The 25,025-nt window shown below is 38.0% G+C and overlaps 1 protein-coding gene across 4 annotated transcripts in view; it reads right to left on the reverse strand.

Annotated features, from left to right (window-relative positions):
- Positions 1 to 25,025, reverse strand: part of FILIP1 (filamin A interacting protein 1) — a 292,121-nt gene that overhangs the window by 149,563 nt on the left and 117,533 nt on the right. For all 4 annotated transcript variants that reach the window (XM_044676116.1, XM_044676115.1, XM_044676114.1 and 1 more), the window contains exon 2: positions 21,697 to 21,978. In XM_044676116.1, coding sequence (XP_044532051.1) covers positions 21,697 to 21,972 — 276 coding nt within the window. In that variant the 5' untranslated portion in view covers positions 21,973 to 21,978. The remainder of the gene's footprint in view (positions 1 to 21,696; positions 21,979 to 25,025) is intronic.

Here is a 25,025-nt window from a genome sequence, read left to right on the forward strand (position 1 = left end):
GAGAGAGAGAGAGAGAGAGAGAGAGACAGAGAGACAGAGAGAGACAGAGAGAGAGACAGAGAGAGAGACAGAGAGAGAGACAGAGAGACAGAGAGACAGAGAGACAGAGAGAGACAGAGAGAGAGAGACAAAGAGACAGAGAGATACAGAGACAGAGAGACAGAGAGACAGAGAGGCAAAGACAGAGAGACAGAGACAGAGAGACAGAGACAGAGAGAGATAGAGAGAGACAGAGAAACAGAGACAGAGAGACAGAGACAGAGAGACAGAGAGAGAGAGAGGAATTCCACAGTAAAATTTTTTTTCCTTTTTAAAATTTTTATTTTGAATATTTTCCTGTAGTTACATGTTTCATGTGCTTTCCCTCTCCCCAAGCCTCCCCACCCACACCATAGCCAATGCACAACTCCACTGGGTTTTACATGTATCATTGATTAATACCTAATTCCCTATTATTAATATTTGCATTAGGGTGATCTGCTTGGAGTCTACATCCCCAATCATATCCCCATTGACCCATGTGATCAAGCAGTTGTTTTTCTTCTGTGTTTCTACTCCCATAGTTATTTCTCTGGATGTGGATAGCATCTTTCCCATAAGTCCCTCAGAGTTGTCCTGGATGATTGCATTGCTACTATTAGAGAAGTCCATTATTTTCAATTGTACCACAGTGTATCAGTCTCTGTATACAATGTTCTCCTGGATCTGCTCCTTTCATTCTGCATCAATTCCTGAAGGTCATTCCAGTTCACATGGAATTCCTCCAGTTTTTTATTCCTTTGAGCACAATAGTATTCCATCACCAACAGATACCACAATTTGTTCAGCCATTCCCCAATCAAAGGGCATTCTCTCATTTTCCAATTTTTTGCCACTACAAAGAGTGCTTTTTTTGTACAAGTCTTTTTCCTTATTATCTCTTTGGGGTATAAACCAAGGAGTGTTATGGCTGGATCAAAAGACAGATAGTCTTTTAGTGCCCTTTGGGCATAGTTCCAAATTGCCATCCAGAATGTTTGGATCAATTCACAACTCCACCAGCAATGCATCAATGTCCCAATTTTGCCACATTTCCTCCAACATTCACCACTTTCCTTTGCTGTCATGTTAGCCACAGAAACATTTAGAATGAAGATTTATCACTTTTTAAAATGAGAAACTTGTGGAGTTTTTTTTTCTGTTGCGATTGCTTTTTGTGTTTATTTCATTATTTTAGTGAAGATTCTTCCTCTTGTTCTAAGTTCTAAAGTTCTTTACCCAGATAACACTTACATGTGCCAAATCCCTAACTGAATCCTCAAACCTAGCAGCATACCTAGATGAATCGACCTTTGAAGGTTGATTTTTTTTTTTTTTTTTTTTAACTCTTGTACTTCGGTGTATTGTCTCATAGGTGGAAGATTGGTAAGGGTGGGCAATGGGGGCCAAGTGACTTGCCCAGGGTCACACAGCTAGGAAGTGGCTGAGGCCGGGTTTGAACCTAGGACCTCCTGTCTCTAGGCCTGACTCTTACTCCACTGAGCTACCCAGCTGCCCCTGAAGGTTGATTTTTAAAACATCTATTAGTGTTTTTATTTGTGAAAATGTTCCAGCCATTTTTATTGGTCTGTAAAAGAACCATTATCAGGGTCAAAAATGAGTTTTTCAAATCAGAAACAAAAGACCAAAACATTCTACATTTTGAAAAGTAAAATCAGCAATAACATTCTCCCTGAACATGCCAATTACATCTTTCTTTATAAAAGGTACATACTATTTTGCACATTCTACCAAAAGCAGTAAGACCTGATTACCATCAGAAATCAAGCTGTCATTTTGTAGCCTCCTAGTCTTAGCAGAGACAAACTATTTCAACATGCCAGTCATTGTGGTCGTGTCAAGTTGCTGGGAGCAGCTCCGCTTGGAGTGACCTCAGGTCTCATGATTCTGACTGCAGAGCAGATAAAGCCCAGGTGAGTCATCAATTTGAAAAGCCTCAAAAAGAAGTTGAAAATCTCATCCTTCAGAAGTCTAGAGGGCCAAGTGGAAAGAATAGCCCTGAATAATAGAACTCATTTAGGAAAAGAAAGAACTCAATATATAAAGAAAAAATGTTGTAAAGCTGGTTTTTTAAAAAAAGGTTTTTCTGTACCTTTCTGACCAAGCAGTGCCATGCTGAATAAGAATAAGGGATTGATTACTACCAGCCCAGAAGATCTGGTTTCTTTATTATGCTTAGGACTCTGGTTCAAAAGACAAACAAAACCCCAATCACCTGAATGGTTTATCATTGCACAGGCTCATGAATATTATCAAAGATTTGATCACAATATCCAATGTCAGTATTATTATGCACTCTGGAATTTATATGATGAAAAATTATGTGACAACCGACTTCTTGAGGGGAAAATATCAGGATATAGAAGGACATTGATCAGTCAATCATCAAGCATTAATTGAGTTGCTATCATAATCTTAATGTTGTAGCTCCCTTATAACAGAGAGATGCTATATATACTTAAGAAACTCTCGTTTCCTTCTGAAATCATTAGTGCTTGGGATTCTATCCAAGGGTAAATGTCCAGTTCCCCTTATGAGCACTCAGAATGACCATCTAATGGAGCTCCATTTGCAAATTAATGCACGCAGATAGTACTTGTATCAGACTGCACAGAGGATCAGGAGATAGCCCCCACCCAATCAGTGAGTCACACGTCACCCTCAGAAGTATCTGTGACTCATAATACTGTCCTGGATGGATCTCCAACAAGGAGAAAAGCCAGTGTTTATTGTTCCCCATTGCTCTTTATTCTCCTGTAGTTTCTCTCGGTTTCTCCCACTATCCTTCATGCTATGAGCACTCACCAGCAGATGGCGATCAGTGCCCTTACAAAGGTACCAGTTCTCTAGTTTCTGGCCCTGGTGGAGTGACTGTTCTGGAACCCCTGCCTTACCAGATAGATTTAGGCCTCAGACACATCATAGGGCCAGAGTGCTTCCATTCTTTGAAAATCTCCCACAGCTACTGCCTTCTCTGCAGAAGGGAACCCAGGGTGCTATAGAGAGGCTCATTTCCCTTGCATTTTCATGTGCCTTTATCTTTGGTTCTGTAAAGAGTAGTGGTAAGTCAGTATTATTTTTCTCTTTTTTCCCTTAGCAACAGGGAAGTGTATTTCTGGCATTTGTTTATATCTACCTGCTGGATGTTGAAACTTGGGAGAACCTCACTTTCTCCCCCACCTCTCCTTTATTCTCCATCTTCCTCCAGGGCCCCTGGGATAGATTATTTAAATTAACCCAGACTTCTCTGAAAGATTCGCAAAAGGCTAAAGGCAAGATCATAAACTGTGCTAAAGGAGGAGTTTTTAAATCTTTTTTTTTCAACTTTATGTGCTTAGCACTGTAGAAGCTTAGGCATCCCCTCTATTCTGGTCCCATTGCCTACTAATCTATTTTAAAATCTCTGATTACTCTTATCAGCTTGGAATCTAGAACCCCGATCTTGAGTTCTTGAGAACCCCACTTTGTAGCAGCATGAGATCTGAAGACTCCCAAGTTTCAGTTAGATTGAAAGCTGGAGTTCCCAAGTTGGTCCTGGTTCCCTTGAGAATACACCCCAAGGGAAGTTTCAGACTTAAACTATTTCAGATTGAATAATCTTAAAGCACTTTAGGTGGAGCTAGCAGATTAGATCAAAAGCACCCTTTTAGTCTTAGAAGTTCTCCTATTGTGTCAAAGGCCTTTTTTCTGGTAGCCCCCCTTTTGTGTACATTGTAAGACATCAGACTCTCCCTGATAATCCATTTTCTTGGTAGCCATTTTAAAGCCAATCAACCATACTCTCCAGTCCTCAGTTCCCCAAGAGGTATATAAGTTCCCCAATTTTCATGATTCCTCTGAGCTAAATCCCTCTGTGATTTCTCCCAGGGATACTGTTGGCCAGAGTAGCCAGAGCCTTTGGCTCTGTGTGATTAGGGCTTGTGATGATGTGTGGAGGCCTAGATATTTGAACACTATCCCTTTACTCATTAAAGACTTGGTTTTTCTGACTATTTAATAGTTCTGTGTTTTTTCCATTTTAACACTCTATTTCTGGATCAGTGGTTGTTAATGTATTTTGTTTCATGGATCCTTAATGGTTGAATGGATTCGTTTTCAAAAAATGTTTTTAAATGCATAAAATAAAATATAAAGGATTAAAAAGAAATGCATTATATAGAAATACAGTGATCAAAATGTAAGAGGCAGAGTCAAAATGATGGAGTACAGCCTGGGACCCAGCTAAATTCTTTCAGCTTTCTCTTCCAAACACATTTTAAACAACTCCTCAAATCAAATTTTGGAGCAGCCAGAGCCAAAAACAGGTCAGAGGAAGACATTTTTCCTGCCCAAAACAACTTAAGAGGACTTAATGAAAGGTCCATAACAAAAGGGTTGGTGCAGGCCCAGAGTACCAGTGGTGGGTCTTGAAGGCAACTGGATTACAGTAGCAGCTGCAGCAACTTCAGGAACCCTCAGCCTAGAAATGGTAAGGGGTCTGGACAACTGGTCAGAAAGAGATTACAGCATTCTCTTTGTTGGCACTGGGTACAGCTGGTGCTAATTGGCAACTCCAATCCCTATAAGTACTTCTGGGTTTCAGTTCCAGGATGGTGAAGAGTGCTTATGATCAGTCACAAGAGACAAGGGGCCTTGGTCACAGCTCCAGGGTCAAGAAGAGCACTAGTATCTGTGACTGCAGGAGAGCAAAGGACCTGGTCATGGTTCTAGAACCAAGAGGAGCACTAGTACTTATAGCTTTAGAGAAGCAGGAGCCCTTCCTGGGTAAAGACCAGTGCACAAAACAGGAAAGCAGTGACTGCATTTCTCCCAGGAAAACATCACCTTGGAAGCACCAAAAACTTGCAGACCCCCAGAACTAGCTCTGAAAACATAAGCAGGAAAAAGCTTAAAGCTTGGCACAGTGCTTCCCCAGCCCTAGGTAAGCAAAGTCAAGAAATAGGCTGGGGAAATGAACAATAATAACAAAAATGACCCAAAAAACCCCTACTATAATAGCAGGGAAAACTAAGATATAATTTAGAAGACACCAATGGGGCAGCGAGGTGGGTTCAAATCTGGCATCAGACACTTTCTAGCTATATGTCACTGGCCAAGTCACTTAACCCCAGTTGACAAGCCTGTACTGCTCTTCTGTCTTGGAACCAATATTAACTATTAATTCTAAGATGAAGGTAAGGGCTTAAAAAAAAGACACCAATATGAAAACAGCTACAAGCAAAGCCTCAGATAAAAAAGCTATTTGGACTCAAGCACAATAAGGATATATAGGAGAGTTAAAGAAAGAGAAAAGAGTAAAGGAAAAATTAAGAAAAGAAATGAGAATACTGTAAGAAATTATGAAAAGAGAATTTACAACTTGATAAAGAGGCGCAAAATATACTGAAGAAAATATGATATTAAAAAATAGAATTAGCTGATGATAAGATAAAAGTGACCCAAAAATTCACTAAAGAAAAGAACTTTAAAACCAGAATAGGTCAAATGGGAAAAACTCACTGAATAAAATAATCCCTTAAAAATGAGAATTGAGCAAGTAGAAGCTAATGACCTGGGGACATCTAGGTATCTCAGTGGATTGAGAGCCAGGCCTAGAGATAGGAGGCCCTAGGTTCAAATCTGACCTCAGACACTTCCTAGCTGTGTGACCCTGGGCAAGTCACTTAACCCCCATTGCCTAGCCCTTATCACTCTCCTACCTTGGAACCAATATACAGAATTGATTTGAAGATGGGAGGTAAGGGTTTTAAAAAAGAAAAGAAGAAGAAAACGACCATGAGAAGCTAAGAAACAATAAAACAAAATCAAAAGAATGAAAAAGTAGACTAAAATGTGGAATATCTCATTGTGAAAACAACTGTCCAACCCCCCATTCTAGAGAACAATCTGGAACTATGCCCCAAAGACTCTAAAATTGTGCATACCCTATGATCCAGCAATATCACTAATAGGTCTATACCCCAAAGAATTCAAAGGAAAAGGAAAAGAAACTATATGTACAAAAATATTCATAGCAGCTACTTTTGATGTGGCAAAAAAAAAAAAGTTGAGGGGATGCACATCAATTGGGGAATGACTGAACAAGTTGTGATATATGATTGTGAGGAAATACTATTATGCTATAAGAAATAATAAGTTGAGTGGTTTCAGAAAAAAACATGGCAAGACTTAGATGAACTGATGTAAGATGAAGAGAAAAGAACCAGATCATTGTACACAATAACAGCAATTTTATAATGAAGATTGACTGTGAAACATTTAGCTGATCATTACAATGACCTAAGACAATTACAAAAGATTCTTGATAGAAAAAAATTCTATCTACTTCCAAAGAGAGAACTCTGAATGCAAATTTAATTAGAATTTTCTTGATTTTTTGTTTTTTTTTTTGCAATGTCTAATATTGAAATATGTTTTACATGATTTCATATGTCTAATTGATATCATATTGTTTGCTTTCTCAGTAGGTGGGAGAGGAGTGAGGAAGGAGAAAATCTGGAACTCAAAATTTAAAAGAAAAGAATTTTTTAAATAAATAAAAATTTAAAACAAATTCACAGAATTCCCTGAAATCTATCCATGGATTCCCTGTGGGATCCATGAAACCTATGATCTCAACTATTTTAATGGCCATGTTGGTGTTCTTTTTGTTTCCATTCTCCCTATTCCAAGCCATCATTCACACCACAGTTAGATTAATCTTTAATACATATAGATCTATCAAAATCCCTGACTGGTTCTCTCTTGACTATGAAAGAAAAATCAAACTGTAACCTAGCACTCAAGACTCATTCCTGGCATGGGCACTGTACCCCCAAAACTCTGGCAAACTGTTAAGCTGGGAAATTCCTTGGCTCCCTTAAGCCCTCAGGACTCCCAACCTAAAACATCTGACCTAGAGGATTACCCTCCTTTGATTGTCCCATTGATTTGAGATGGACAAAGAGACACACCTCATTTATTTGTCCTCCAAAACTTGAGAACCACCCCTATGCCTTCAGGCAAACCTCCTCCACTCCTTGCTTCAATGCTTGCCACTCTAGAGTCATGTCTTCACTGTTGTAAAGAGTATAAAAATCCCAGAATTAATTTACTTGGGGGGGGGGGAGGGAAGGGCGACACAGCTTTTCCATTCATGCTGTCCTCCCAAAGAACAGTTTTCCATCTATGCTCTTCCACCTAGGAGGCAGGTATCCACCCATGCTGTCCTCCTGGCCAGGTTCAACATTACCTTCTAAATTAATAAATTTATCTTTTTATTTTTTAAACTAAGTTTCAGAGTCTTGCATTCTTACAAAAGGTTCCCTTCCTGAAGGGGCTCACTTCTAGCACCCCATAACAATTCCTACCCGGTTTCATCCTATCTTTCCCGTCCATACACTCTTGTAAAATTGTACTACTCCCTCTCTTCCATACATGTCTCAAATTTTCCTTCATCTTTCTTTTTGCTCATGCTTTTCTCCATACCTGTAACGCTCTCCTTTTACTGCTTCATGTGTGGAATTTCTATCTATTCTCTTGTTAACTTAGAAAAAACACAGAACTATTAAAATAGTCATAAAAGCCACTCTTTAATTAAGGAAAAGGGGGAACAGGGTGACTAGGCCTCCACTCAGAGCCGTGGGCCACATGCCTTATGCAGAGTCCAGAGGATTGAACACTGTTTGCTCTGGTCCCCCCCCCCCCCCCAGGGAGTGCTACTGTGCTAGATGAAGACTCCTAGGAACAAAAGAAATTGGAGAACTTATATACTATTTGGGAAGATCCAGGGGTTGGGAAAGATGAATGACATCATTATACTGACAGGATACAATCAAGCTTGGGAAAGGAATCCTGGCCAGAGGCTAAGGTGTAAGGGTAGGGGGGAAGACTACCTAAGGCAAAAGGGTATTTAACATTTACCCTGGGGTCCATTATTCAGTCAGCAACTGGGATTCCCTTCTGGGTGGATTCTCAAGGGAACAGGGAACAAGCACAAGCTTTGGGGGTCTCCAACCTACAAGCTATTTCTAAAACTTGGGGTTCATCAGATCTCACTAGGTCACAAGTTTGGGATCACTACATTTCATGTCGACACTCTAAAGTATAATTCAAACATTGCCCCCCTCATGAAGCTTAATCTTTGTCACCTCAAACTTCATATAACATTTTGTTTTTCCTCTATTATGAAATATCTTTAAAATTATCATTTTTTTAAATCTCTGAATGCAGTATCTCTTTCCTCCCTCTCCTCTCCAAAGGATCATCCCTTATGACAAAGAATAAATAAGGGGAAAAGCATGAACATATCTTGTATTATTTTGTATTATAGCTATTTGAATGTGTGTGCCATATGCCCATATTAAACTGCAAGCTACACGTGAGCAGGAATAATAATAAATAATAATAATGTATGGAGTAAGAAATGAGTGTGTTATTCTCAAGTTAATAAAAGTTGTTACTATCTAAAGGTTGATGGCTCCCCCTTCCCTTTTACCAAAGTTTTGTAGTTTTAAGGGTGCCTGTCTGGAAATTGCCCCAGGTAGGAGTGCCAGGCTAAAGGTCTCAGATCCAGACTAAATTTTAAGTACCAATTTTGAGTATCCTTTTATCTTAGGAGGACTCTTCAATTATATCTTTGTGTTTGGATTATAGAAGCTTTTAATGGAGGTCTAGCCCAATAGCTTGAATGATCCTCTCCTCAGCCCCTCCTAGATAATCCAGTCCTGAACCACTCCCCTCTTTCTAACTGTCTCCTACTTCCTGGTCAGCTCTTTAAAAGAGTGATTTGGTTGGATGTATCCATTGTGAAGCTATTTTCCAATTTCTTAAAGATGTTAATTAACTTGAATGTGTTCATTGTAAAGCCACTATAGTATTAGATCAACACTGCCTCCAATTATAGTAAAATGTTATAACCCCTCCTTGGAGACTAGATTACATCAGGCTCCTATAAAAAGGAGATTTTTCTGTGAATTGTGGGGCATTCTCTTGGGTCACAACGTGAGGAAGGTCCCATATTTTCTCTTTAATGCTTTGGGGCAACTTCCCTGTTAAGATGGCTGTGGAGTAGCAGCAGGACTCTTACTCTCCTCATCACTGACTGATATATGATACCTCAAAAGGACAGAAAACCAAATCCAGATGAATGAAGGGGACTCCATAATAGGGTGCAGCATTGAAGGTACATGGGATTTGGACATTTCCATGCTATAAGGGGGTAAAATAGCTCCCACCAAAACGCCAGCTGATCAACCCTCTCCCACCCCACCTATGGAGCCAGAGTCAAGAGCCAGTGTGCCAGAAATAGAGGGAGTGTGGCACAATCTCTAGGTTCTTGGCAGCTGACTAAGAGCACCAGGGACTTATCCCTGAGAGCAGCTAGACTTGAGACCCCAGGAATCTAAAGAGTGAGGACCTTGGGCATGGAGATAGAACTGAGAAGAGAAGCAGACAGTAGAAGCATCTTGGAGACTACTCAAAGTATCCGGAGGCAAAAACTGCTCCTTAGCTCCATATACTGAGAGCCTGCCCTCCTCACTGAGACTTCTGGCTGGGAAGGAAAAACTAGCGTAGTGATGGCAAGCAATGGCCAAGAAATACAACCTTCAACACCAGAAAGAACAAGAGAAAAACACTGACCCTGGATAATTTTTACAGAGAAAAAATCCAGACCACAGAAGAGACAGCAGAGAAGGACAAACAAATAAACACATCCAAACCTTCCCCCCAAAAAATGGAAATTGGTCATAAGCAAGAGTTCAAATCTGAGATCATGAGAAAGGTGGAAGAGATTTGGCAAGAAAAGTGGGAAATAGCTCAAAAAGAGATTAACAGTTTAAGACAGCAACTCCCAATTGAAGAAAGATGCCCCAAAATCAAATGAAATGATAAGCAAATTGGAGACCAAAATTAAAACAGCTGGAAACAATGTAATCCTTTGGGCTATCTGTCTTGGTTCTTCAACCAGAGACAATGCCCCTCTACCCCCCCCCCCCCACATTCCCTCCCCTCTCTCTAGTTTTATATTTTAAATGATAGATTTCCACAGTCATATATTTTTTTAATAAGTGGTAAAAGAGTGTAAACTTCGAAATTTCTAAGGTCCCCTCAATTTCTACCCCACACTGTAATCTAATATTTATATAGTGTTTACAGCATCCTAGATGCTTTATAATTATCTAAAGATATTTTCTCCTCCACAGCCTAATGCATTGTTCTGCCATATTAGGCATTTAATGTTTGTGGTTTAAATTAGTTGAAATGATAAAATAGTAAAAGAGAATGATGTGACTTGAGAATAGCTTCTCACGTGTAGAATACTACAAAGATGAGAAATGCTGAAAGAGGAGCTCAGAGAAATAAAGTAGGCCAGTTGATATATATATATACAGTCTGAGAAGTCTGGATTTGATATGATAAGCAATGAGGAGCCATTGTAGATTCTTAGGCAAAGGCCTGAAATAAAGTGATATTTCAGAAAGATTCTTCTGGCAGCAGTATGTTAAATGGATTTTAGAAAGGAGGAAGTAGCAACAATCAAGAGACTAACCATAAGACTGGCTGGAAACAGGCCTAAATTGATAAGGACTTATTCAGGTCCAAAAGGAAAAATCATTTAAAAGCAATAACCAACAGAACTTGGTGAATAATTGAATTTAAGGAGCAAAAGAGAGAGAATATACTCAGTGAGACTCCAAGATACAAGCTGGAGGGTATTGTAGACTCTTCCCTTGGAAAGAATAATATACTAGGAGTTGGTTGACCTTGATCCAAGCCCTAAGTTTGTTACTCACCAGTCGTGTCACCTTAAATAAATCACTTTACTTCTTTGAATCTTAGTTTTCCTCACCTGTAAAATGAGGGGCTTGAACTAAATTATGCTTCAGGTCCTTAAGAGGTTTGACATGCTATGATTCTAGGGTTATAATAAATTGGAAAGGAGATCCAATTTGAGACAGATGATGAGTTCTGTTGAAATAAAAGTTAAAAAGAATTCTAAGTCTTTATGTTCTTTAAGCATCTGGAGATTCAGGCTTTGGAGATCCCAGTTGTAGCTATAGATTTTTGATTGATTTAAGAGTTGTCACTGAAATGGCAAAAAATAGTGGCTAAAACCAATATAATACTTTTAGAGTTGACTGAGTAAAATATATTTAATTTTATTTAACCCTTACATCAATCATGTGAGACAGAGACAATAATCCTCCGTTTACAGATGAAGTGACTGAGGCTTAGAGGTGTAAATGATAACCAGTCACATAGTTATTAAGTATCTGTGGCAGGTTTTGTACTCCTCTTCCTAACTTTGTCTAGCATTCTATCTAGAATATCACCTAGTTCCTGATAAGAAGAAATAAGAGAGGTAATCTATAAAAAGAACAGATAGCTAAGGACTCAATCTTGGAGAAGCCCAGAGGAAGGAAGAGGGAAAGAAGCCAAGAAACTTTTTTTTTTTCAGTTTAATTGAATTCAACATTTTAAAAATTCCTTTCAATGTTTAAGGCATTCTCCTAGGGATAGAATATGCAAATACAAATACCTGATTGTCCTTGTCTTCAAGGAGTTAGCATTTAACTAAAAGTAAGTTCCTTAAATGTAATTCTTTTTTTTTTTAATCCTCTTCAATCTTGGTATCATTTTTAAGATAGAAGAGTGACAAGACCTAGGCAATAAAGAGTTAAGTGACTTGCCTGAGGTCACACATCTAGGAAGTATTTGAAGCCAAAAATGAACTTTCAATATAATTCTGAGAAATGTTCATATTTAGACCTGGCAAGGACCTCAGACATTACTTGATTTAACCCCTTAATTTACAGTTCAGGAAACTGAGCCCAGAGAATTTATGGACTTCACATAGACCTCAAATCCACACAAGTTGTAAGTGTCAGAGCCAGGAAAAAACCTACATACTCTGACTTCAAATTAAGCACCATTTCCATTAACCCAAACTGCTACTAGTAAGCAAATGATCTTCTTTGCAAATGGAAATTTGAGGCCTCTTTTCCACTTTCAGCCATCCAGGTCCCTGACTATACCAGTATAAGATTGAGCCTGATCATCAAAAAGGATGATTTGCTCTGAATATTTGTAAATCATAGAAGGATTCACAATCTCAGTGTTCGAGAGAAAAATACAAATGGTTTAGAGATTGCCAATAATTTGTATAATTTTGTCTTATCTCTTTCTCTTTCAATTCCTTTAGAATGAATAATGTAGCATCAACTACAATCAGAAAGGTAAGATGAAGGAACTAAAACCCAAGGTTGGTACTCTTCTACCATAGCCAAATGGAAGTATGAAGAAAATTTATTCTGTAGGGTGGTGGAATTTTTGATGTCACAAAAAAGAATTACATTCATATGCAGTTTCTAAATCATTTTTTTTTACAAGTGCAGCCATGTGCCAAAGTTCAGTTTTATGAGCTTTTGATGTGAGTTACATTTCCTTTGAACTCAGTCATTTTTTTAGTAGAGCCAAGGTGCCTGGCTCCTTTAACATCTCCCCAGGCTATTTTTGGACAATTCAAGGAATTAATCATGGGATTTAAAATTATGGTTTGGATATGCTATTGCATTACTTTCAGTTTAGTCTGGGAAATGTGTAACCATTTTTTCACCCAGAAAGTTAAAATGTTCCAAATTATTAGAAAGTACAAGTAACCAGGGAATAAAGAAGGAAGATAAGTGTGTTTCCTCCTTACCCCTCTACCACCATAATGGCCAACAGATTCCACTGTTGAGTACATGTAGGGGTAGTAGTTAGGCAGCCACCTATATTTTGTAATCAGAGAGATTACAGGAATACTCCCCATGCCTCCAATTAGTCCCCTCTTCTATGTCTCACAGTTCTGACCTCTCTTCAAGGTCTGTTTCAGAAATAAAATACCTCTGAAACGTTAAATTACTAACATCTTAGTGTCAATTCATTTAGGGTTTTTTTTTCTTCTTCCATAGCATGTGCAACAAGGGCTTCAGAAAAATACCGAAGGTTTGGAGAGCAAACGCTCCATTCCTGGGACTACTAAGGCCCTCATCAACTCTTTCCTCTAATGTGGTGATTCCCAAAGTGGGGGCCACCACCCCCTGGTGGGTGCTGTAGCAATCCAGAGAGGCGGTGATGGCCACAGGTGCATTTGGGGGTGGTGAATAACTGTAAGGGGCAGTGATAGTATGTGACAGGGGGCGCTAAGTAATATTTTTTCTGGAAAGGGGGTGGTAGGTCAAAAAAGTTTGGGAACCACTGCTCTAATGAAAAGACCTCTTGGCTGGTCTTCTTTCACTTTAAATCAGGGGTCGGCAATGTATGGCTCTTTCTGCAGGACCCATAAAGTCAATTTTTTTTCAGGCGCTGTTACAGGAGCACGCACTGTGAGCACTGTACGGCTGTCAAGAAATTACATTTTTTAAAATGTGGCATTTATGGCTCTCATGGCCAAAAAGGTTGCCGACCCCTGCTTTAAATGGTTCCTTCTCCCCATTCAATTATACCTGACATTCTACTTCAGTGTCTGACTAATTTCCAATTTTGCTGGAGACCTGCTCTTACAAGTAGTTAGACTCTCTTCTCAAAGCAGCATAAGCAAATCCCATCACAGTAGCAAAAAGAAGAATTTAAAATTTTAAAAGAATTAAAAATGACCAGAATTTTACATCAAAAATTTGCTGTCGGCAGGGGGCAGCTGGGTAGCTCAGTGGATTGAGAGTTCAAGTCTGGCCTCAGACACTTCCCAGCTGTGTGATCCTGGGCAAGTCACTTGACCCCCATTGCCTACCTTTACCACTTTTCTGCCTTGGAGCCAATACACAGTATCAACTCCAAGACAGAAGGTATGGGTTTAAAATAAATAAATAAATAAATTTGCTGTCCTTCAAATAACAGATGACAAATCCCCATACTACGAAGGCAAACTCGGAAACATCCTTGAGAATCAACAATTAAAATGTAATAGGTCGTAAATATCATCACAAATGAAACCAATACCCACTCTTGCCAGGACATGACAGTGACCCACAAAATTAAAGAACGATGTTTTTAATAGATGTTGCCATAATGAATGCTCATATTTTCCAAACTATATGCAATGAAAAATTCTCAAAATATACTTTGCAAAAGAAACCAGATGAAGTACATATCATCTCTGTAATTTTGTCTGCATCCCGAACACCGATACCTTCAGCTGACATCTCACCATTTTTGTTCAATTACAAGATGCAATCATTTTATTCATCTACTAGTAGTCTGCTAAACACTTAACATCAAAGAACAATAACAGGAGAAAACCTTGTCCCAGGATTATTTCTCTCTAAATTCCATTAAATATAAGATAGGAAGAATGAGAACAATAAGTATGATAATAATATGCTCACATTTTTTTAAGTTGAAGATTTCCATACAGCAATTTAATGACATAAGCACTAGAAGTTAAGGGATTTGCCATGGATTACTCAGCTAGTAAGTCTTCCAACATACAATTCAAAAATATAAATTCCTGACTCCAAATCCAGTATTCTTTCCTCCCTCAGAGATTCTGGGAGTAGTAGTCTTCTACCCTACCATTCTTGACATAATCAATGGCACTGTAATGATGGCGTAAGACTGGGTACAGAGTTGGAAAGCCTGGGAGAGATATGAAGATGTATGGATGCATAGTAAGAAGATAAGCAAATTAATAAAATGGTATTGTACAAGGTGAAGCCTATTTCGAAGTATTTCCTCTTTCGATTAGGCAGATGTTTTTTGTATCCCTCTAAAATGCTGTCTCCATTCCTGACTCTATACTTTGACTCAAGATGCCTCTCATCCTGGAATGTCCACTTTCCTCTCAGCCTACCTAAATTCTATCCATCTTGAAGGAACTATTGAAGTTGTAATTCCTTTGAAGCCAGCTTGAAAGAACTCTCTCAGTTTCTGAATGGCCTTAGTCAGAGCTATTCGCTGTCTTCATCATGTCAAGTCTAGTCATTGGCCTCTTAAAGCAGAGTTTCTTAAACTTTGTTGTTTCATGGAACCATTATCAGTCTGGCAGAATCTATGGACCCTTTCTCAGAATGTTCTTAAATGCATATAACAAACTGCATAGAATTACAAAGGAAATAGCTTATATTGGATGTAATAATCAATTATTTTAAAAACCATGGACACTGGGTTAAAAACCCTGCTTTAAAGTTCTGAATATACTTTAAGAAATTCTGATAACTAGGAATCAATAGGAAACATTAGACAAATTAGCCTTCTGTAGATAAAAGCTCACCCAAAGCAATGGGTGGTAGTGGAAAACACATTGAGTTGGAAATAAGGAAACCTTGGTTCTTTTTCTATGCTTACTGCTATTTATCAATGTGAAATGGGAGCACTAGGTATGAAATCAGAGTACCTGGGCTTGAACCCTAGCTTTGCCACTCACTGTCTTATTGACTTTGAATAAGTAATTTAACCTTTCTGGGATTTAGTTTCCCCATCTATAAATTTAGGGAGTTGGTTGACATAATTTCTAACATCTCTTCAAACTCCAACATTTTAGATGATATTATAGGGTTTCACTGATTCTATGTCCTATTATGCAGGCTCTCTCAGAAGGAATGACACCTACATATGATGAAGCAGAAGAGATTTGTCCATCTTCCAGACAGAACAGCCAATGATTTACCTTACCATAGTAATCTATGTCAGGAGACCATTTAAAATTTACTATGAATCAAGTGAAAAAAAAAAAAAGAGCACTTCTGAATTAACTGGAAAATAATAGATACCTACAGAAAAAGGGTTTTAAAATTAAAGGAAAATAGCTTCAGGGCTGGAAAGAATCCTAGAAGTTATCTAATCTAACAATTTAAGAAGTTAAATGAATTGTCCAAGATTATCCAGGTGGGAAGTGGAACAGACGAGATTCAAATCCAAGTTCACAGTATCTTAGAGCTAGAAAGAAACTTTGAAGTCTTCCCATTTTACAGATGAAGAAACTGAGGAAGTTCAAATAACTTCTCCAAGGTCATACAGACAAGAAATAAAAGAGGTAAAATTTGAACCCAGATGCCCTCATTCTCAGCACAAAGAAAGAAGTCATTTCTTGCTGGGAGTTTAGAAGAACAAGAAAGACTTTTCTAGGTCAGAACCAGTAGATGACTAGCTACAAAGGAAACTGCCTGAAGAAAGTCTTGAACTAGTCCCTAGATTTCTGTATCATATTGAAAGTTAAGGAACAATGCCAATGAAAGGGGAAATAAATTCATGTCAAGCCCCAGAAGACAAAGAAGAAAATTAGGGAGGAAGGAACTAAAAAGAATAGGCAAATGATACTGTGTACCAAGAGCTGAGACAAATGAGCTGCATTTTGTGCTATGGGCCAGGATTAAGATTGTGAATTTTTATAAATTATATAACGATAACCCTTTTCATTAGTTATTGTAATATACTTTACTTCACCATTCACTTTCTTCTAGTGCTTTTCAGTGGTCCATTCTAAGTACCTAAGACGGTCAACTCAGGGGAACAATGGAAATGATGCTGCTGGGGAAAACCAAGTCTATTTTTTTCTCTACACATGAGCAAAATTTAGGGAAAAGTGGTAATAATTCAGAACCTTAAGGGAGAAACAAGAGCTAAGACCTAGACTCGCTAATTTAAAAAAAAAGGAATGGGGTTATAAGGCATGGGAGAATCCTTGCCTCAATAATGCAAAACATATGAAACAATTTTTCAACATAAAAATCCTAAATTCTGACTCCAGTCCTACAAACAGATTCTGCCCTTCCCTCTCTACCTCTCTCCTTAGTTATAATCTGCCAAAGGTTTTCACCTCTCTGTCAAATCTTCAACTCCACCTACAGTATAGTCATTCCACCGCCCCCGCCCCCCATTCTTAGTTACTCACTTCCCTTTTTAGATCATGAAATTGAGCCCATAAGATCGGTCCAAAATTACTTACAGCCACAATGAACCTAATATGTGGTAAATCTGTATTTACCACACATACAAAAAGATCATTTAAAGACTGAGTACTCACTTTGCAAAACAATTCCATGGTGTCTACAGTTTGAGGCACCAAACTGAAAAAAAAAAAACTGACAAAAATAGAATGGAACATTATTACTTTATAAGAAATGAGGAATATGAGGAATTCAGAGAAACACAGACAATATATATGAACTGGAACAGAATGAAATGGGTGGAATCAGGGGAATCAATATAAAGGTTTACTGCAATGACATCAATGAAAAAAGATGATAAAAGGTAACTGAACTTAAAGTAATCTCAATGAGCAACCGGGGTGGTGAATATTGCTGAATTAATTTCCATGTGCTATCATGAAGCATAAATACTGGCATCAGACCAAGGCAGTTTTATTGAACTTTTTTTTTGTTACAAAAGAGTTCAGTGGGCTAGAGTTTATACGGAAATGCTTACAATGTATAAACACAAAGCATCAATAAAACTTTTTTAAAAATTCTCAGAGATTCTTTTAAATAGCTCATTTCCCACATCTAGCCATGCTATAGTTTGCTTTCATTAGATAATGGCCAAAGGAGAAAATATCTATCCAAATTCCGGGCCTCTCTTCTGCCTCTGGACCTTTCCTAGTTTGGGATCCAGCAGCCCGGATCCCTTTAAGAAACAAAATTACTTACTCAGGGTCAATTTATTCTACTTTGTTTTGCTCACTTTGTTTTTGCTACTATATTGAGATTATATACCCCTAAATGGGTTAAAAAAAAGGAAATACAGTTTAGTATTCGTGATCATTTGTATCAGCTAGACTAGAATATAGATAGATAAAGCCTTTTTTTAAAAAAAGGTTTTGTTTTTTTTAATCCCAGAACGCAGTACCCTGCATTAAAAAATTACAAATGTAGACCAATGTTGATGCATGCTATCTTCTTGACAGATAGGTAATACGCTGAAGGTGCAGAATGAGACATAGAATTTTTGGACATGACTAATGTTAGAATCTATTTTGCTATGCATATTTGTTGCGAGGGTTTTGTTTCTTTTTCAGGAGAAGAAGTAGGAGGGAGAGAAAATGAATTCTTGTTAATTAAAAATTTTTAAGTGATATATATTTTTAAATGAGCTATACACATAATAGAGACACAATATCTTATACAATCCTCTTTTTCTTTTCTTGTCCATATTTATGTTGTCAGTCAAATTCTTTATAATAAGAACATTTTTTTAAAATTCTAAATGTAATAGCTTTAAATACAAATGAGAAAAATAAAGACAAATCCAAAATCAAACCTTAAACTTAAATTTATAAACATTTTGATAAAAATATAAAGCATTCAATAAAATAATAGCAATAATGAGCCCATAAGATCTGTGCACAATTACCTACAGCTATAATGAACCCAATATGTAAAAAATTTGGATTTACCACACATGTGAAAAAAAATCATCTAAAAGTTGAGTAGTCACTTTGCAAAAGGATTCCAAGGTGTCCACAGTTTGGGGCACCATATTGAACAAATCATGATATTAAAATGTCATGAATATTATTGCTTCATAAGAAGTTATTACTTGCAGGAAGCCATCAAAGTTCATAATGTTTAGCACAGCTCGTCACCAGCTCTGGAACCCACAAAGCAGGTGTCAGAAGGATGGAGATTTCTCACTCAGTTTCCCCATGTGACTCTTTTCTCACTAGCGTTCACTTTTTACTGAAACTATTGCAATCAGTATCCTTATTCAGCCCCAGGGAAACACAAAAAAATAATACAGGTTCATGTCAAGAACAACCACAGTCACAGACTATATACACTATCCCAAAATAAACCCCTAAATAAACCCCCATAATACAGAAACTTCCCCTAGAAGTCACTTCACAACAAACCAGCATATAGTGAGTTAATGTTAAAGATTTTAAATCTCTAACTTAGATTCCCATACACAGGTGCCTGCAAGAACAGGCCAGAACAGTCTCCAAGTTCCCCCCTCCCAGATCTGATATGGTACAGTAATTTAATATAAAAGAACAATGAATGAAATATGAAGAAATTGTCTCCCATGAAAAGGCCTGTATGTTCTCACCACTGTAGCCCAAGAAATACGTCAAACACGCCTAACACATTGTCTCCAAAGATAAGATGTTTGGTAGGAATGGAATTCATGCCAACATTGATGTAATCTTGAGAAAAATCATATAAAAATTAAAATCAGCAGATGGCACTTCAGATCAGCCACTGCAAACCTACTGGGTCTCTGCTCTTCTCACTCTATTTTTGCTCAATTGTCCCGCCCCCCCAAGGGGAACTGGACTGCTGGTAATCCCCCTTCTATTCCCCAGCAATTACTTTATAAGAAAAGGAATTACTTCAAAAGAATGTAAGGGGGCCAGCTAAGTGGACTGAGGGCTAAGTCTAGAGATGGGAGGTACTAGGATCAAATCTGGCCTTGGATACTTGCTAGCTGTATGACCCTGGGTGAGTCATTTAACCCCCATTGCCTAGACCTTACCAGTCTTCTGCCTTGGAATCAATACATAGTATTGACTCTAAGATGGAAGGGAAAGGTTTAAAAAAAAAAAAAGAATATGAGGAATTCATTTATTTACTCTGTGTTCCCTTCCATTTTATGTGTTTACTGAAGAACAGACCTGAGATTTCATCATTTCAAGAAATATTAGCCAGGAGTTTGAAACTTTGGTGGCCTCCTGATTATTTCTAGGGACCTGAATATTTGTTCTGATGAGATAGATAGGAGATAGGAGAGAGGGGGAGATAGACAGAAAGACACAGAGAGTGAGAGGCAGAGACCAAGGGGCAGAGATAGAGAGAAAAACAGGGACAGAGAATGGTAAAGGATAAAGAGGACCAATCTAGGATTCAGCAAAGGTGTACTTTCATCATAAGTCTGCATCTTGCTTTGTGATATTGGGTAAATCCCTCAGTACTAGTTATATGCAGAATCTTCACCTAGTTTAATGGCTGAGTTCACTTTATGAAGAAATTCCAAGGAACCAGCAATTTTTAGAAAAGCTGAAAGCTGGACCTAACATCTTTAATCCATGAAAGCTAGATGGCTACCATCTTTCCACCTTCTCTTATTCTTCATTCCCCTCCAGTGATATTGAACCCATGACTGCTAAAGAGCAAACCCTGATCCTGAACCCAACTTTCCCTTTCTTTATCACTATCCACCTTAATCCTATCCTGCTAATGTTCACTTCAAATCCACTGGACTCTTCCACCTTGTCCTCTGGAACACCTCTACCATAATTTACAAATTTCATTTCATTTTATATTATTTTCTGTCTTGCTGCTTCTTTCTTCTTATTCTTACTGAGACTTGGCTTCTTCCAGATGACACTACATACATGGCCATCTTTTCCATTTTTGAACATACCCCCATCTCATTGTTTGAAGTGGTAGAATTGGAATTTCTCCTTCTTCCCTGAAGTTCTATTACACACACACACACACACACACACACACACACACACACACACCATGTGTATCTTGTACATATTTCTATTTATATGTTATTTCCCTTATTAGAATGGAATCTTGAGTGATGGAACTATTTTTGCCTTTTTTTTATCTCCAAGCTTAGCACAGTACCTGGCTCATAATAAATGCTTATTGTTTCATAGATAGTTTCATAGACTCCCCCACTACTGACAATACTCAACAACCTCCTCTCTTTTGAGCTTGATGCAATCCAAATTTATCACTGACTCTAGATGCTGGTAGTCATTGTCTATTGCTTCCCCTTTCTGAATTATTGCAGTATCTGGAAATTATGATCAGTCATTTTCTCTACTCCAACTCCTGCCTTTATTCTAGCTGAATTCAACATGAATGTTATTATTTTCTCAAATATTCTTAACTTCCCATTTCCCCTTAACCCATTCGACTCTTCCACTCTGCCTTAGCTATACACAAGAGGAATCATACCATTAATCTTGCCAGTAGTCACAAATGTTCTACTTCCATGTTCAAGAACTTCAAAATTCCTCTATCTGATCATAATTTTCTCTCATTCCCCCATGCTACCAACTGAAGACCTTGCTTTACATCTCACAGAAAATGTTGAGATGAATTGCCTCTTCTCCCTTTCTCCTCATCTCAAATACTTATGGCATCATTTCCCATTATCTCCTCTTTCACTTGAGATTCTATTGAAGAGATGGCCCATCTCCTTGCCAATGCCAGTCTCTCTCCATCTACCCTTGATCTTAGCCAAGAGAATATTGATCTCTATGCCAGATTGCTACTCCTATAGTAGGCCTTAATAAATGCTTGTTGATTAAATGATTGATTGACTAATACTCTCTCAATGCCTTCAGATAACTAAGACTATGTTGCTGAAGAATTGATAATCTATATTAATAGAAAGACTTTCTTTAAAAAGAACTAAAGGGGGCAGCTAGTCAGTGGGTTGAGAGCCAGGCCTAGATGCAGGAGATCTTGATCAAGTCTGGTTTCCCAGCTGTGTGAACCTAGGAAGTCACTTACCCTCCATTGCCTAGCTCTTAACCACTCTTCTGCTGTGAAACCAAAATACAATATTGATTCTAAGATAAAAATTTGGGTTTAAAAAATAAAAGCCCTCCACACTGATGAAATCATAGGTCTAGATTATATATGCACATATACATATATGTATATATATGAATGCATCTTACATATAAATTTACTTTTTTTAACATGGGAAAAATAGTTTAGAAAAAATGGGTCTTACCTGCAATTCTCCCTCCATTATACTGAGTAGCCGGATGAGGTCTTCTTTGGATAACTCTAGGGATTTCTTATTTCCATGGTCTCTTTCTCCAGATGTTTTCAAGTGTCGTTTGACAGTTGCTGAAACCATGACATCACCCTCCTTTCTATTTGTTTTTTTCTTTTTTTTGGCATCTTCTGGAAAGTTTTTATCTTCAGCAATGGTGATGGTAGAGGGTTGAGGGCAGGAGAAGTGCCCGTTTGATGAGTTTTCACCACCTTGATTTCGGGATCTCATTCCCACCTACAATTAAAAAAAACACACACAAAGAAAATGTGTATTTGACTATGGAATAAAATTATCTTACTCCAAATATTTACTTTCATAAATATTTATTGCTTTACCAGAAAGGATACATCAAATACTTTCTCCATTGTTCTAACTACAGGTTTAAATGAAAGTATCATCCATCTTTCAGAAAATATTTTGACTTGGGGCATTTATGTTGAACAGTGGATGGAGAGCTAGTCCTTGAGTAGGGAGGTTCAAAATCTGGCCTCAGACATTTCCTAGATATATGACCCTGGGCAAGTCACTTAACCTGTTGCCTAGCCCTTATTCTTCCGTCCTAAAGTTGTTACTAGGATAGAAAGTAAGTGTTAAAAAAGGAGGGAAAAAAAAGAAATATTTTAGCTCCCAACAAAGAAAAGTTTATTTAAAACTAAGATAAACATATTCATTATTCCGATTTTGAAATCTGATCTCAAAAAAAGAATGAACCATAATATCCTGGAGAATATAGATATGTATCATAGTTTATATGTGAGCCTCTGTAGGTGGGAAGTCATGGTGATGGTGGATTTTTTTCCCCACAGTTTTTGTTTCATCATCTGTTATTTTCCAGTTTATCATTTATAGAAACAAGAACAAGAGTCCTAGGATTGGGATGAGCAGAAATCAATTGAAAATTGAAAATAAGCAACTTTGAAGTAGCATAAACACAATCACAGAAGCCCAAATAAAAACCCTGAGCCTTTGCTTTTCTTTTGTACATACTGCCTTCCCTAAAAGAAGGCTAGCTACTTGACTACATTTTCACTTCATGTATTCCCAACACCTAGCATTGTGTGTGTCACATAGTAGACACTTAATATATGCTTATTGATTTATTAATAGGTACTTGATAAATTATTGTTGACTAGTTCATCCTGATCCTTTTGGTTTTTTTAAACCTTTACCTTCTGTCTTGGAATTGATACTGTGTATTGGTTCCAAAGCAGAAGAGAGGTAAAGGCTAGTCAGTGGAGGTTTAAGGGTCATACACTTAGGTAGTATCTAAGGTCAGATTTGAATCCATGACCTCCAATTTCTAGGCCTGGCTCTAAATCCACTGAGCCACTTTGCTGCCTCCTAACCCTGATCCTTTTAAAAGTACCCTCCACCCTCTTTTATGATGGATTGCTCAAAAGTACCTTATCAGACAGCATTTTGTAGATGGATGCTGGACCTAAAAATATTTTTCACGAACTTTCAAGAAATGTTGCATTCTAATTCTACTCTCTTGGGTTCTATACTCTGCAGTTAATGTGCAACCCAATTTTCACATCTATTAGCTTTTCTCAAGGTCTACTTATAGGTATTGGCAACCTGTCTTCTTAATGCTAATGTGAAGGAATTGAACTATATGGCTTCTGAAGTATCTTCAAGTTCTAGAGCCATGATCTTACAATTCTTCCAATGATGTGGCACAGCTACATGTCTTTGCATTTGACTGACTAAAGTAGCCAAAGAACTAAAACTGAGGTCCACACAAAGTCGGTCAATAAACATTTGAAAAATATCTATTGTGGGGGCAGCTGGGTGGCTCAGTGGATTGAGAGCCAGGTCTAGAAATGGGAGGTCCAAGGTTCAAATCTGGCCTCAGACACTTCTTAGCTCTGTGACCCTGGGCAAGTCACTTAATCCCCATTGCCTAGCCTTTACCATTCTTCTGCCTTGGAGCCAATACACAGTATTGTATTGACTATATTGACTCCAAGACAGAAGGTGAGGGTTTAAGAAAAAAAGAAAAGAAAAAAGAAGAAAAAGAAAAAGAAAATTATCTATTGTGCATCAGGCACTATGTGAAGTGCTGTGGATACAAAGAAAGGCAAAAGGCAATCCATGCTTTCAAGGAGTTCATAGTCTAATGGGAGAAAGATGTAATCTCCTATGTGGAAACAAGATATAGACAGGACAAACTGAAAATGATCAAGAGAGGCATTACAATGGGGAGGGATCTGAAAATCCTTCCTTTATAAGGTGAGATTTTAGTTAGAACTCTAAAGAAGCCAGGAGGCAGAGTGGAAAAAAGGAGAACATTTCAGGAATGGAAGATAGTCAGTAAAAATGCCCAGGAGAGAAAGATGGAATATCTTGTTTGAGGAACTGGAAGAAAGCCAGGGTCTCTGGATCACAATATATAGGGTAGAGCAGGGACAGGGTGTTAGACCATGCAAGATTAGAGGGGAAGAGAAATCAGGCTAAAAGGGCTTTGAATGCCAGAGGATATTTTCTTTGACAGGGATCTCTATCACTAGAAATAATAGGGAACCACTGAAATTTATTGACTAGGTGGGTAATGACATGTTCAGACCTGCTCTCTAGGAAGATCATTTTGACAGCTGAGTGGAAAATGGATTGGTAGGGAGAGACAATGCAGGGAGACCAAATACCAGGCTACAGCAATAGTCTTAAGTGTGAGAACCTGCACCAGGAAGGTAGCAGTGTCAGAGGAGAAAGATATTTTTTGAAGGTAAAAGGGCCTTGGTGATAGATAAAATATGGAAGGTAAGAGAGTGAGCAACCAAGGATGACACCCTAATTGCAAGTCTTGGGGTCTGGGAGAATGGTGGTACCTTAATAGTAATAGGGATGTTAGGATGGAGGGAAGGTTGAGGGGAAAATAATCAGTTCTGTTTTAATTTAAGATGTCTATGGTACAATGCTTTGAAAGGTCCAATGGGTAGTTAGAGATGAAAGATGAGGTCAGTAGAGAAATTAGGGCTGGATAAGGAGACTCTAAAATCATTAGTATATACATGCTATACATATAGCTATACATACATATACATTCTATTGAATCCAAAGCTCATTTGAGAATTGAGTGGTGGATATGAACAGATTACAACACATTACAGAAAGAGAAATTACACAGGGGCAATGGGGTAAAGGATGTCATCAAATAAATGTATGATGACATGCCCAATCCACCTGAAAAACGGAAGGGATAAGCCATGGACAGCCTATGTGCTCTACTGATATTTACATGATGCCAAGAGTATCAGCATCATAAAGTCACAGAATCTGAG

The sequence above is a fragment of the Gracilinanus agilis genome, chromosome 4 (assembly GCF_016433145.1).
Source record: "Gracilinanus agilis isolate LMUSP501 chromosome 4, AgileGrace, whole genome shotgun sequence".
NCBI lineage: Eukaryota > Metazoa > Chordata > Mammalia > Didelphimorphia > Didelphidae > Gracilinanus > Gracilinanus agilis.